General features: G+C 35.0%; 1 protein-coding gene across 1 annotated transcript in view; it reads left to right on the top strand.

Moving 5' to 3' along the window:
• The window catches only part of Pard3b (par-3 family cell polarity regulator beta), an 864914-nt gene that overhangs the window by 311055 nt on the left and 539629 nt on the right, over nucleotides 1–14230 (top strand). Inside the window, exon 4 of the mRNA XM_013520665.1 lies at nucleotides 4515–4624. Within this exon, the coding sequence (XP_013376119.1) occupies nucleotides 4515–4624 (110 nt within the window). The remainder of the gene's footprint in view (nucleotides 1–4514; nucleotides 4625–14230) is intronic.

Raw genomic sequence — 14230 nt, 5'->3', positions numbered from 1 at the left:
GGATCATTAAACGTCTTTAAATAAATAAGCCTCTCTGCTACTCACCGTGCAATTTTCAACATGTGTCTGTGACTTTTGATGTGGGGATCTTATTTAAAACCATTGTTTATTTTTTCTGCCACCAGTGTCATCATGTGTTATGATTCTTCAGCACTTTGGTTTCAATCTCCATGACAGCCTGTCCTTCAAGGCCCCCGAGCTTAATATTAAACATCATCATCTGTCCTTTAAACCAGCTACTCCCAAATACATCCTTCAAATGTGGAAAAAGAAGTCACCCAGTTGTGTGTGTGTGTCTGTGTGTAACAGGGACAGAAACATATTTATGTAGAAAGCACCTCACATGTCTGTTGTGTTTTACATAATCCATGGATGTATTGATTTGAACCTTTAATTAATTGCTTAGGGGAAGGCAAAAAATTGAGATGTGTTATATGCATGTATGTACCTGCTCCCCACAGTAAATATAATCATTATGTACTGCAAACATGTGCTAACAAAAGTTAAGAAAATAAGTAAATTAGCTATGATGACAATGATGGAAAAAATCAGTTGCTACCTTTCAAAATTCCTTCCTCAAACTAAATTAGGCTACCATTCTTGAGGCTGCCATTCCTGGTGACATTTAAAGGGGACAATGGATGAGTAACTGTACCACTTTGAATACCAATTTTGCCATCATTAAAGTGGTGATTGCTTGAGAACTGGAAAGTGCACTGTGATTCATAGATCCTTACAAGCTAACTCTTCTTCTTCTCCCTTGAGAGTGTGACTAGACCAGTGCTAACTGGCTTGAATCCTGGGAGGACTTGGTGAACATGGCCATCTTCTTCAAGGCATGTCCTGTGAGTGAGGATATAAGTTTTCCTTGACTGTAGCCTAGGTGCTGAACATGCATGGGTGGTAGTGCAGAAGGAATGGAGTTTCATGTGGCAAGACCCACTCTGGTGAGGACATAGTCACCAGCAGCTATATACCCAATCAGACACTCTTCTCATGCTCCAAGTAGCTCTTTGGCTTCCCTTCAGATTCACTGTGTCTGGATAAATAAAATGACACAGCCCCTAGTGTGAGTCTTCATCTGTACCGGTTCTCCAGTTATCCAGGCGCTTGTACTAGTTACTTGCCTTTATGTTGTACTGAAATGGACCAAAATGTTCCCTGTGCCCACATTTTCCTGTCTCTAAGATAAGCCAAGAGCGAACACCGCAACTGTTCATCTTAGTATCATTGCCACCCCCTCTGTATGTGCTAGTACATAGTACAGCTTCAAGTATTTAACTGTGCGGAAAACATCTTAAGGTTATACAGGACTTTATGCTTTAAAGCACCCAGTACTCCTTATTTTATTTGGGTTTTACATCTAGTGGCTTGTAAATGGTGATTCCAAAGAATGCTCTTGCTCCTTGGGCTGAAATAAATGCTTTTCACATCCAAAATTTAAGTGTTTTCCCAATTACCTAAATACCTTAATGGATTGCAGTTTTTACCGTATTTGAATTCCTTTTTGCTCCATCATTTTTTTTCTTCTTAAAAGCTTTGACTTCCAGTGTAAGGTTATATCTAGTTTAGCACAGAATTGGATTTTACTATTTTCATTTACATATTATCCCATGAAAATTAATTTGATTTTTAGAAGTTCAGTTCTTTCTGCAGATAACACTATTCACAACAAATAAAAAGCTCTGTTTCTTCCACGATGGGGCAGAGGGTACACTTCAGGCCTGAGAATTATGTACTGGACAGTGCATTTCCCATGTGTGCCTTATTTTAGGACCATTTCCTGTCAGTTCTATAATGCATTGTCACCAGGTTTTATAAAGTTAGACTGTCACAGAACAGTCCAAAGCCATTATCACAAAGCTAAAGAGGGTAAAGCTTAGTCTGCTTGATTCTCTTAATCTGTCTACTGTATTGGTGTTAGTGTCTACTACTGATGGTTAAGTTATAAAATCCTTCAGTGTAGAGGTTCTTTTTAATTCCCCTCATTTCCACCATAGCAGGGTCTATACAGGTCCATGAGCTCATCTCCCTCTTTTGTCTGTTAGCTTTACTTGGGAAATGTGACTTCTTCTCCACTCCATGTCTCACAATTTCATCTTCACTGCTTTTCATTGCTTGTCTGCTGTTGTACATCAGGTCATATCGCTCTTTGTCCTTAAGTTGTAACTTGGTCTCTTCCTGAGAGCCACTCTTAAAAAGAGGGGTGGCAGTTGAAAAAGTAATTCAAGGAAGGCTTGTTTAAAACTCTCTGAGACAGCACTTCGTATTTCATGATGCTCATCAATAATTCCAATATGGAATGATTTGTACTTGCTATTAACACATTAAGACAGCCAAAGGAAAATTGGAAGGTGACTCAGCAGAAGACTTTCAAATATGGAGTAAAAATAGAATAAGTAGAGAAAGGAGAACTTTTTTTTGATAAGCTGAGAATATGTTTAAGAGAGATCTAACCGTCTTAAAGTTTGGTCGGTTTTGGGTTTTTTGTATTATTAATTATATTTATTTTTACTGATACATAAAATTGTACATATGAAGGAGGTACCAAGTAATTTTTTAAATGTTCCAGACAACTGATAAGTTCTGGATAACCCACTGGTGTTTTAACTGCAGGCACAAACCTGAATACATGCTATTTTAAAAATATATCTTAAATAATTTCACATGTTGTCATTGAAACAGGAAATACAGACACTATAACAAATCTTAGACATGTGTCCTTAAAGGTGAAGGAAAACTATCATTGTAGTTTAGAGGTATATTTGTTACACCCAAAACAATTGTGTTACACACTCAGAAGGATAGATAGACAGATGACTCAGCTGAAAACACGTAACTAAAATTGTTGATCCTTTACATTTACATTTCACTGCCTCTAAATCAACTTCTTTTGAGAAAGAAAGGGCCTTAGTGATCCATAAGGACCATCTTTGGTTTGTTTGTCTCCCCCCAATTTGAGACTGTTGATTTGTACTGTCCTGATCTGGGAAATGCTTGGAAATAACCCAGAATTTCATGGAACTCACTGCATTTCCTTAAAGATTACATGTTGTGGTAGACTGACTTGTTCATTTCATATTACTGGTAATTCAGGAGCTTAATCAGAAAGGAGTTGAATAGTCTGATCAGCCAAAAAAGGGAAAAAATTGTTGATATGAGATTGGGTTTTATTATATTTCTTTTTGTTTTGATTCTTCCTGTTTTTCAAATAAAGTTTCATTCTGGAAACAACTGCTAAACACCCAAATATTGGTAAGTTATTTGCTTCAGAAATTTTGAAAATGAGATGTAAAGGTGAAGAATAGCAGTGATGTATCTAATTAATGAAGAAAAAGAAATAAAGAACGTGAACTTGGACTTTGTAATACCTTTTGACATAGTTTCTGAATCTCAAGTAACATGTTAATTCCTTATTATGGAAGAAAACATTTTTTTAGATTTAAGTTCTCTTATCTAGAGAAGGCTGAAGAATTTTAGCAATTCTGTGTATGTCCAGAACAAAATTGTTAAGAAATATATAAAAGAAGTTTTGTAAATAACTCAAATGTGGATGAAAAATGTTCCTTTAAATTGTAATAGCTTGAGAGAGTTGGGGAATTATTTTCAGAATATTGATAAGTGGGAAATTGCATTTCAACTGCATTCGATACTTCTCCCCAAAGCACAAGAATGAAAAGTTAATTTTTATGTGAGAGTGATTTTTAAACCACAAGCAGTTTTTTTTCGAGCTTTTTTTTGTCTCTGTAGTGGCCAATTTTGTATGAACCATTATTTTAAGCCTAATTGCAGTCAGAGTAGTTAGGGCACTAGCTCTGCTAAGGTTGAATTTCATTTGAACTTTCTAATAGTATGATCTTTTTTTCAGAATTTAATAACTGACTCAAATATTTAATAGTGGAAGCTTTTATTAAATTAAAAAGAAATCAGGGTATATTTTTAGAAGAACTAACTTATTTTCTTTATCAGTTTTATATACTTTATGAGAAAGGGAAGAGAATGAAACTAATCTCTTTGCGTACTTAAATAGACATTAATGCTATAACCTCTGCAAATAATTTATTTCAGTCTGTATCATCATTTGGGAAAAACCAAATGGCAGTAATAACTATACTTCTAGTTTTACTGAACTGCAAATTACATTGGCTCTGTGAACCTCTTTATTCATCTTCTGGATAATCATTCTTTTTTTTAATATTTACATATATTTTCCAGATCACTTTGTAGATGGCCTCTGTTTACTTTTGCATACCTTAACACTTTCTTTTAAATGCAATGGCTTGTTTTAAAATGTAAGTGGGGAAAGATACAATTTGAATGAATTTTTTTTTTGTATGTGCCATTCTACATATAAATGATGAAAGACCATTAAATGGATTAATTCACAAGCATCCTTAGAAATAGAATGTTCTTCCGCAAAGCATGGTGTAAACCTTCCTAATTAAAGTGCATTGTGCCGTGTCCTCTCTTTCCCCAGGAAGCTGTGGCCTATCACCTCTCACTTTGTCTTGCAGGCACTCCACTGCTGGTGAGGAGAAGCAGTGACCCAGCGCCTGGGCCACCTGCTGATGCTCAGCCGAGAGCTACACACCCAGGTGGCCAGAGTGTGAGACCTGTTGTTTCAGTAGGTATCCTGCCAGTGGCATTTGTAGTGAAAGATCAAAGACCTTACCCATGGACTGAGACTTTGGGTAAACTGATAATTAAATAGAGACCTATGTCTAGACAAGATGTGTAGTAGTAGTTATAGTTGGTTTTAAGTAAATTAATAATCAATTGGAGATACATATCTTGATAAGATTACATAGTAGTAGTTATAATAATAGACAACATGATCTATTGCTAGTATATAAAGAAATAACCATTATTTATATAGCACTGTTTATGTGCCAAACCCTGTTCTAAGTACATTCCATTGCCATCTAAACTTCTACATCAAGGTAGGTAGAAGTTTTGTATCCATTTTATTTATGAGAAATCGAGGTAGGGAAGAGATTTAGTAATTTGTTTAAGACCATATAGCTAAGAGATGGCACAACCAGGGACTGACCCAAGTGGTCTGATCCAAAGACTACTTTGAACTAGCATGAACAAGCACTCTGAGCTGTTGCACATCCCTCACACCCTGCTTCCCAACATGCAAAGATATAGTTAGTAAATTTGTTGGTGTGTTAGTGCAGTGCTTTGCAAAGTCATAACTCTACGAGTGGTTATGGAGTTTCAGGTCCCTATGTTGTGAATATATGGTACCAGCATTGTGTTTGTAAAATTCAGCATTCAGATTGAAGAAAAATAAAGTTATATGCCAGATGTACTTATAATTCCTCTACTTATAACTGTTAGGGTAAAGACTATATTTCTGCCAAATCCTCAGTTACCTTAAAGAGCTGTCATGGTGCTTCATCCATCCAAATACCTGAAGATGTAGATTTTCGCTCTATAATTTCAAGAGGTGATCTTTAATAACAACCATATTAGAAGTCTAAGTGCAAGTCTCTTTTCAGTTTTAAGTCTCATTATCTATAACACCTGAAGGAAAAAAAGCAATATTTTATAGGTATATCAGGATGCTGCATGAGATAAACAAATTCTAGTTTTGTATATAATTTTCTTTACACAAACTGTGTCAGTGTATATGAGGTAGGAGTTGCTGTACCATGTCACTGGGTATGTGCTAATAATTTGTGATGATATCTTGGAATGTTTCTTTCCTTAAAGATACAAACTGTCTTTAAAATATTTTAACATGTAATGTTATGCTACTACCCTTTTAAAAATGCTGTCCTTTTAAAGGCATATATTTCCTGGAACTCTAATAAAAATCAGATGCCTAACATCTATGATAAATACAAAGAAAGCCAATGCTGTATATGATAAGATGCATTTATTTTTCTTTCAATATGCACTGCTTCTGATGATGTTAAGCTTTAGTATATTTGATTTGGGAAAGAGAATTATATTAATGATAGGAGAGTTACAGAAAAGAGAATAAACAATTTAGTGGTATTTTTGCAAGGTATATACCCTAAAATTAGAGTGTGTTTCATTGATGTGTTACCATTGTCTGAGTGTAGAAAATACATCAAGATTTATTTCTGTGTTTCTATCATTCAGGCTCAGTGCTTAGACCAATTAAAATGATTATCAATATTGCTTTCTGTAAGAGGAAATTAGAGCCTCTCTCTTTCTCACAGGTTTCAGAGCCTCAACACATCATATCAGTGGTTTCCACATTGGAATTTGGGGCAAGAAGATATATTAGTACTAGCTAAAATGCATATCTCAATTCCAGAAGAAATGCTGGCACCCCAAGTCCTTGTACTTCACTACTACACAAGTTACCAAACATGGGCCAAGTCCCTACATTATTGATAGTAACAAGGAAAACACCAATTTCCTCCTTTCCTCTTATGTTCTCTGTGCATAAGGAAGACCAGACTGAGACCCAAGAGTAGATTCTGATCCTTGCCTTGCCGTGGGATGGAAACATGTCTTAGACTTCTCTTTCCTCCATCGTGCAATAAATTCCATGAACACTGTAAGGCTTCACATTCAGAGGCACATAATCAGTGCTATATAAATAATGGTTATCCCTTTAACTATATACTAGCAGTGGATCATGTTATCTGCTATTATAGCTACTACTATGTAATCTCATCAAGGTATATATCTCTAGTTACATGCATTGTGCCTTTTTAATCTTTTTGTATCTAGTGGCAAGTACATGGAGAGTGCTCAGGGAATGTGTTTTGGACTTAGGAATGCAGGATACATATAAGTCTAGGAAAAGTTCTGGAGGTTCACAGCAATTAACCAACTTAATAATTAATAACTAATCTAGTTCATCCATGCTGTTTATTCTCCTCGAGAATCTACCAGGTAAATCTACTTCAAGAACTGGTTCACCCCAGGAAACAGATAGGCAAACTTAGTAAATAAAGAGCTGAGAGATGTCTAATTTTATGTAGAACAAAAATATAATTTGTATGTGTGTGTGATAATTTTATTCATGTATTTCTGTATATTCAAACTTGTGGCCTCCTTGTAATACATTATCCAATATCATCACCACAAGCTACACATGATCACTGAACACTTGAAATGTGCCTGATGTGAATCACAATGTCTTTCAAGTGTGAGGTCCATACCAGATTTCAAAGTCTACGGTAAGAAAAAGAATGTAAAAGGTCTCATTAGTATTGATTATCTCCTCAAATGGCAATGTATTTGGCATAGTGGATTAATTAAAATCTGTTGTTGTTATTTTTACTTGTTGCTGTTTACTTTTTCTTAACATGACTTCTAGAAAATGTAGAATTACATCTATCGTTTCTATTTCTATTGATAGTACAGCTCTGGACAGAAATAAAATAGGGCATAACATGAATGCAATGCTTTGAGATCCTTGGGAAAAGATCTTTGAGCTCCACATCATCTCTTGGGTAAAAGCATGATGAATTTCACCTACAGCATCCTAGTTTCATGCCTCTGGCATAATTATGAATAGTGTTCCCACTACCTCTCAGAGGCACCTCTGTATGGATAAGAATTATGCAGTTTCCTATAAGTACCCATACAGTTGCTTTCATTTTTTCTCTGGGATAAGAGAGGCAACCTTTCAGGGGAGTCAGGGGAATCAGAGGAACATGAGGACCCAGCTCTGACCCAGGAGCACACTGCAGAGCTGCCTGTGTGTTAAGGACCAAGGCTGGCTAGCTTAAATTCAGAGGCCAGGATATTTTCCATCTTTGCAGCTCTGTAGTTCTACTGGATGCCTTCTCTATAGCTTCAGCTGCACTGTCCTTACTTCCTATGATTGGATAAGTGTTCATCAAGATGAGGAGTATGTGATAATGCAGCCATGTAGCAACCTATATGAAAAAATAATTGCTAAAAAAAGCCATGTTCAATTGCGTTTCAGTCCAATATCCAAGGGGGAGAAAAAAACAATCAAAATTTCCATCTCCTCAACAGAGTATTCACATGTAAGTAATTCACAGATGGCAGGACCCCAAGCGACTTATGTTCAATCATTCCCAAGAAATGAAACTTACTTAAAACCCACAGCATAAGAATCTGAAGAATGAATATTTGACACATGTGATTATGTTGAAATATTCCGTCTAAAACCATGGTTGATGAGTGTTGTTTTTAGTTGTACTTTGTTAGGTTTACTATGGAGGGGAGAGATTTCACTGATGCCCAGAGATATGTGTTTTCAAAAAGTTAGAAATGTTGCAGTTGTTTTCTGACTGATTAATTCATTACAAGTTGATTATTGAAATACATACTCTGAGACATGTTGGAGTTTTAAAATGGTCCTAAATTAGAAAAATCAAATCTTTGCAAGTTTCTAATTCTGAATATATTGAAAAGTCACCAGATCTCAGAATTTGTTAAACTATCACCAGATAAACAGCCTGGAATTTTTTTTTCCTTTCTTTCTCTTTTTGTACCAGAATAGAACAGTTATTAATGTGCAAATAGCAGTGGATATTTATCTTTGAAGGCAATACAGAATCCAATTCTACTGACTGCTTTTGAATTTAAAAAAGAGGCTCCTAGGGACAGGATACTTTAGTGAGAGTCTGCTTGTGGGAAATCCTACCTTCCTTTTCTTGATTGTAACCTGGTGTTCCTAGCTTAAAGGCATGCCATAAAACCAGGTCCTTGGAATTGATGTCCCAAATTTGCGGATGGAATGGAGCTCTAAAACAGATGTGATTTTTTTCTTAATATCCTGTTCACAACTATGGTTGTTTTGTATTTTAATGACTGTTTATAGTTTTGAAATTAATCCTTAAGGCAAATTGACCCTGCAGGGAGAGTAAATTAAAAAGGATTCCTGAAAATTATAATGCTGTGGTTTTCTTAGATAGTAAAGGACATTGCTGTAAAACTGTTACTTGTTTTATATTATCAAAATCAAGAAAATATTGGTCTTTAGAAGCCAAAGTCTATAATATATAAATATACACATTTTGTTTCAAAACATAAGCTGGAAGATTTTGTGAATGTTAAATAGATGTACACAGAGGTGTTTCAAGGAGTAACAATTCTGAAATTATATACTATGGCATGGGGTGAATGTGTTGTGTGTGTATGTGTGTGCGTGAAAAAGAGAGAGAGAGAGAGAAAGAGAGAGAAAAGAGAGATTCACTAAAGAGACTATCACTGCTCACAGTTTAAAAGACAAACATGGGATCAAGATTAGGAACCTGTGTTTTGAAATTAGATTAAATAATGTAGGGAATCACCAATTCTCAGAGTATGAAGAAAGGTAGAAAATTATCACCCATCTCTGCAACTTCCTATTACATTATTATGGTTATTTCATCAGATTATCACCTTACTTCTCTAACATATAGTATGTAACTTTAATAGTTTAAAATGAATAGATATTTTTTCTTTACTTCTATATCAAGCCAAAAAAAAAAAAAAAAAAACAACTTATTTATTCAGTAGCAACACAATTGTTAGCAACTCTAAATTTAGAGTAAAGGACACAGGTCTGTTGTGGAAAGATGCCCAGGAGAAAGCATTTCTAGTTGTCCAGTATATTCCCCTGGGAAAAGAAGTGGAGATACAATGTTCTTTGTATATCTGAACATTCAGTCAGAAGAGTGTGGCAAGTAGCCACCAGTGAGAAAGGGTATTTCCAGTGAGTAGCAGCATCCTATTCATGTCTTTCATAAAATAGGATGGAGGGCTGATTTGGCAAATTCCCCCCCACTGCATGGCACATATCTTCCCATATCCTCATTTCTATTCAGTTGAGTGATATTTCTCATGGAATATACTTTCTCACATCTATGAAAGAAATCACTGAGACATCATAGATAAAAATTAAATAGCTTGGTGGTTAGGATTAAAGTCATCAAATTGCCTGTGAAGTGTCACAGGACTTTTGGTTGAAGGTTTCTGACTTTCAAAATCCAGCATAACACTTTGTGAACGTTTTCTACCCATTAGATACACAATTAGGTTGCTATACAAAACACTAGACTAGAATAATGGTTCTATACACTGAGGTATGTTGAAAGGAGGGCTCTACCTATTGTTTTTCAATGATGAGAAATGGATGCTTCATAGCAAAAGGGAGGGAAAATAGCATGTAATATATAATTGCATTATTTAGAGATATTAAAGCCTACAAAAGGTTTTTCTTTTTCTCCTCTTGACACAGTGATTTAATAATAGTTCTGGTGTTTGTAACTCCAGCTGTTCACGCTGTGTGCTGATAAGACCAGAGCTGGGAGACACATTGCAACGATGGCTCTCATATGGCTTTGTTTTTAAGAGATAAAGCTGCCACCCAATATTTCATTGGAGCCAAATGTTTACTTAGTTTGGCAAGTTTAGGCAGCTTAATTTCTAAAGCAGTTAGCTCATAAGACTCATGCTCACATAGGGAAAATCCAGAAGCCCAGTTTACTGTATAGCACAATTGTTACCATATCTTGTAAAAGTTGGTGAAACACATTAGGATTATCTGATTGTCTGTACCATGACTGATCAAGACCCTTGGAAACGTGATCCTGTTCAGGTGATGCTTCCCCATTATTCGTCTTAGGTCTAGTCCCAAACTGAAAACTTAAAAGGAAAATCATTGTTCAGAGGTCACTTTCTGAAATTAAAAAGCTAACCATGCCACATCCCCTTGTGCTGTTTATTATTGATCTATATATAATGAAAATCAAATGAGTCTTTCTTTCCTATCAAAATAAATTGGGTCATCTCCTACATACCCAAGCATTCTGTTATGTGCCATCAGCAAAGCCAAAGACATGGCTCCTGTCCTCAGGAAACTTAGAGCCTATTTATGAAGACCACATAGAAAGCAGTTTAAAAACCTTATCAGTCTGTGAGCATGTCAGATTACCAGACAACACATTTAAACAGTCAATATGAATGGGTATTTTTTAGTCTTTCATCTGCACATAAGCACTCTGCTCAGCCTCTCTAAGCCCTGAAGAGAAATGCCATGTGCACTGTCTCTATTAACACTTTCCTACCTAAAATATAACTGCTTGTTTACATGTCTGCATTATTTCAAAACCGTGAGTGCCTCAGAGGCATGTGCCAGTATATTTATTTTTGTATTCAAGCCCTCAGCCATAGTGCCTGCAACACAGCAGGTTATTATAAATAGATGATTGGACAATTAAACTTTTATTTCTGAAATGGCCATGATAAATTCAACAACTTTTAAACAATTTTAAACTCATTTTGTAAAGATGTGTATTTTTTATGTATGTATAAATTAAATTGTGAAATTCCTTGCTTAACATACTGTTTTGCTTCCGGAATAGTTTAGAATTTTCTGCCTTAGCACCATGTATTACTTGTTTCTTCTTTGTGCTGTCGAGGGAAGAGAGATGTTTAAACATAACTTCTCCACTTGGAATTAAAATGTGGGTTGGTGGCTGAGATCAGCAGTTTGAATTCTGAGTCCCACTTCTTAGAATTCTCACAGTGACTTCAGCATAGAAATTGGATCTGAGGACGTGGAAATAGAAGGAAGAGAATAAGCTTTGGTAATTCAAGATATGAACCATTATACAGGCTAATTTTGCAAGTGACCCTGATAGGTGAACAGTGAATAGAAACTAACATACGTGGAGTGGGGTCAGTTCTCTCAGTGTCAGCTCTTTGCCAATAAAATTGTGAGTTCTCTAATCAGAAAGTTAGTAATCTTGGTGGTTGGACATTTATAATTTTCTAATAACGGTGGTTAAAGAACTTAAAACAGTACTTATTAGAGCAAAATATTTAGGATGATAACTTATACCCACTGAATTTAAAGATTGCTCCTTCTAAATTTTTTTCCAATTCCATCTTTTTAAAGAAGTTTTCCTTGTTTCAATTGATATGGGGAAAAAATACCCCTGGTATGAGAGTTAATTAAACAGTATGAGAACATTTACAAGGTGTTTCTTAGCAAAACACTAATGAACATCTCAGTCTCATCTTAACACTTTGGGCAGATCCAATTTGACAGTATTATTTGAAATTCACTAAAAAGTGTTTAAAGAAGTTTTATTATAAAGGTCAAGATACTGTATTTTGATTGCATTTATAACTCTGTGACTTAGAAAATTATTTAAATTGCAGACGATTTTCTCAGAAATTTTGTGTAACTCATAGGAAATAATAGAGAATCTACATGAACTCCAGTTGATTTGAGTGATTTAAACATCTAAACTAGGGACTTCACATTTCCAAATGTGAATTAATACCTTGGTTGGTATGACTCTAAGTTTAAATTCCATTTTAATGTCTAAAATTCATAAGTGTTCATGTAGTGAGGCTATCTTATCCTTCCATCTAAAACACAAAAGTCTATTTTCACTTGCCAAGTGAACAACATATAGAAATATTTTTAATATACACATACAGAGGCAGCAGCATAAAAGCATGCATATGTACAGATAAATTCTTCGGAGGAAAAATGTTACTGAAACCAGAAGACTAATGTCCAGGCAGTCGTGTTACTTTAAGGTGAAAGTCAAGGGTAAAACCACGTCTTCACATGTCCTCGTTTTCTTGCTCTGAGGATTTTCCATGCTGTGAACATTTAATAAAGATCAATGATGTGGACAGAGAGGGTTAATGAGTGTGTGCCTTGAGAAGAAGCAGGACAACTAACTGCTTCTGAGAGGTGAAGGAAACTCCTTTTCCTTGCACATGGGTGTGATTCCTAGGAGTCTCTTGTGATGGGGGATTTTTTTTTCTCACAGCTTAAACTCTTCTGAAGTACAAGTTTCATTTTGGTTTCTGCTTTCAAAGTCTAGTCATAGGATGACATTGTACAGATATTTAAAAGACTTTTTTTTCTCAGGAGGGTCACTTTTCTAATAACTCTGTGCTACAAAATAGAATTCTGATTTAGATAAATCACGTTTTAAAAGTAGCTACTGTGTGTGTTTTATGCTTGTGGAAACATAGAGCGTTCTCATAAGCAGCATGTGAGCCTGTCACCATAGAGCTTTTGATGTCTGATTAGATGATCATAGGGACATCTGGAGTGAGTTAGTTTTGAAGTAACTGGTGTGAGGCACTAGAGAATCCAAAGGCTCTGACAGATTTAAACCAGTTTTTAAAAAAACACTTCTTTTAGCAAATCTTTTTTAACTTCCAACTGGCTAAAGATATTCAGACTAACATAGCTTTGGTATATTCTACCTGATTTTTCAGCCTCGTTTTCAGATAGAATTTCCTGCTTTTTAAGCAGGAATAAATAAATGGCATTCATTACCAAAATCATACACGGCTATCTTCTTTGAAAAGGAAAAGGTAGATAATGCTTTAGAAATCAGAATTCATTGATTTGCTTGCAGAAACTATTGTCTCCTTTTGCTTTCTATTTAATTCCAATCACTGTCAATTACTCAGACCTTAATTTTAATTTTAAATAAAATATAATTGACATTCAGCTGTTTCCTTTTTGAAGTTCCAAAGATAAGCAAATGGACATCAAAGCAGCTAATACTGTAATAGTGTAATGCTGCATTTTTAAAATACATTCAAAAGCACACATATTATTCTAGTCAAAATTGTGTTTGAATAGTCTGATAAAATAGAGAATTGTTAAATGTTGTATAATTTTTGCAGGTAGATAGATCCCTATCCAAAATGCTTTGATCCAGAAACTCTTTGGATTTTGCAAATTTTATAATACTTCCATATTTATAATGAAGTACCTTAGAGAAGGGACCCAAGTTTAGGTTTCAAATTTATATAATCTTTACCACAGGCTGAAAGTTATTTTCTGCAATGTTTTCAGTGCACCTGTATTTTGACTCTAGCCCATCATGTGAGGTCAGGAATATTCCACTTGTGGAGTTAAATCAGTGCTAAAAATGTTGCCATTTTTGGAGCTTTCAGATTTTAGGTTTTGGGATTAGGAATGCTCAAGCCATTTGAGATGATGCATTTTTTACTTATAAATAAAAGTGTTGCATAATCTGAATCTCTTTCTATCTCTCTACATATAGTTATATTTGTATTTATATTTATATTTTTGGTTTGAAATTACTGAAAATTCCCTATGCCTTCATGATGTGTTACCTTTCTTTCTTTCTTTCTTCTTTCTTTCTTTCTTTCTTTCTTTCTTTCTTTCTTTCTTTCTTTCTTTCTTCTTTCTTTCTTCCTTTCTTTCTTTCTTTCTTTCTTTCTTCCTTCTTTCTTTCTTTCTTTCTTTCTTTCTTTCTTTCTTTCTTTCTTTCTT

This window comes from Chinchilla lanigera, unplaced genomic scaffold (assembly GCF_000276665.1).
Source record: "Chinchilla lanigera isolate Chin_1 unplaced genomic scaffold, ChiLan1.0 scaffold00056, whole genome shotgun sequence".
NCBI classification, from domain to species: domain Eukaryota; kingdom Metazoa; phylum Chordata; class Mammalia; order Rodentia; family Chinchillidae; genus Chinchilla; species Chinchilla lanigera.
Note: the sequence above shows the minus strand (reverse complement) of the source record. Positions and strands in the feature narration are given on the sequence as shown.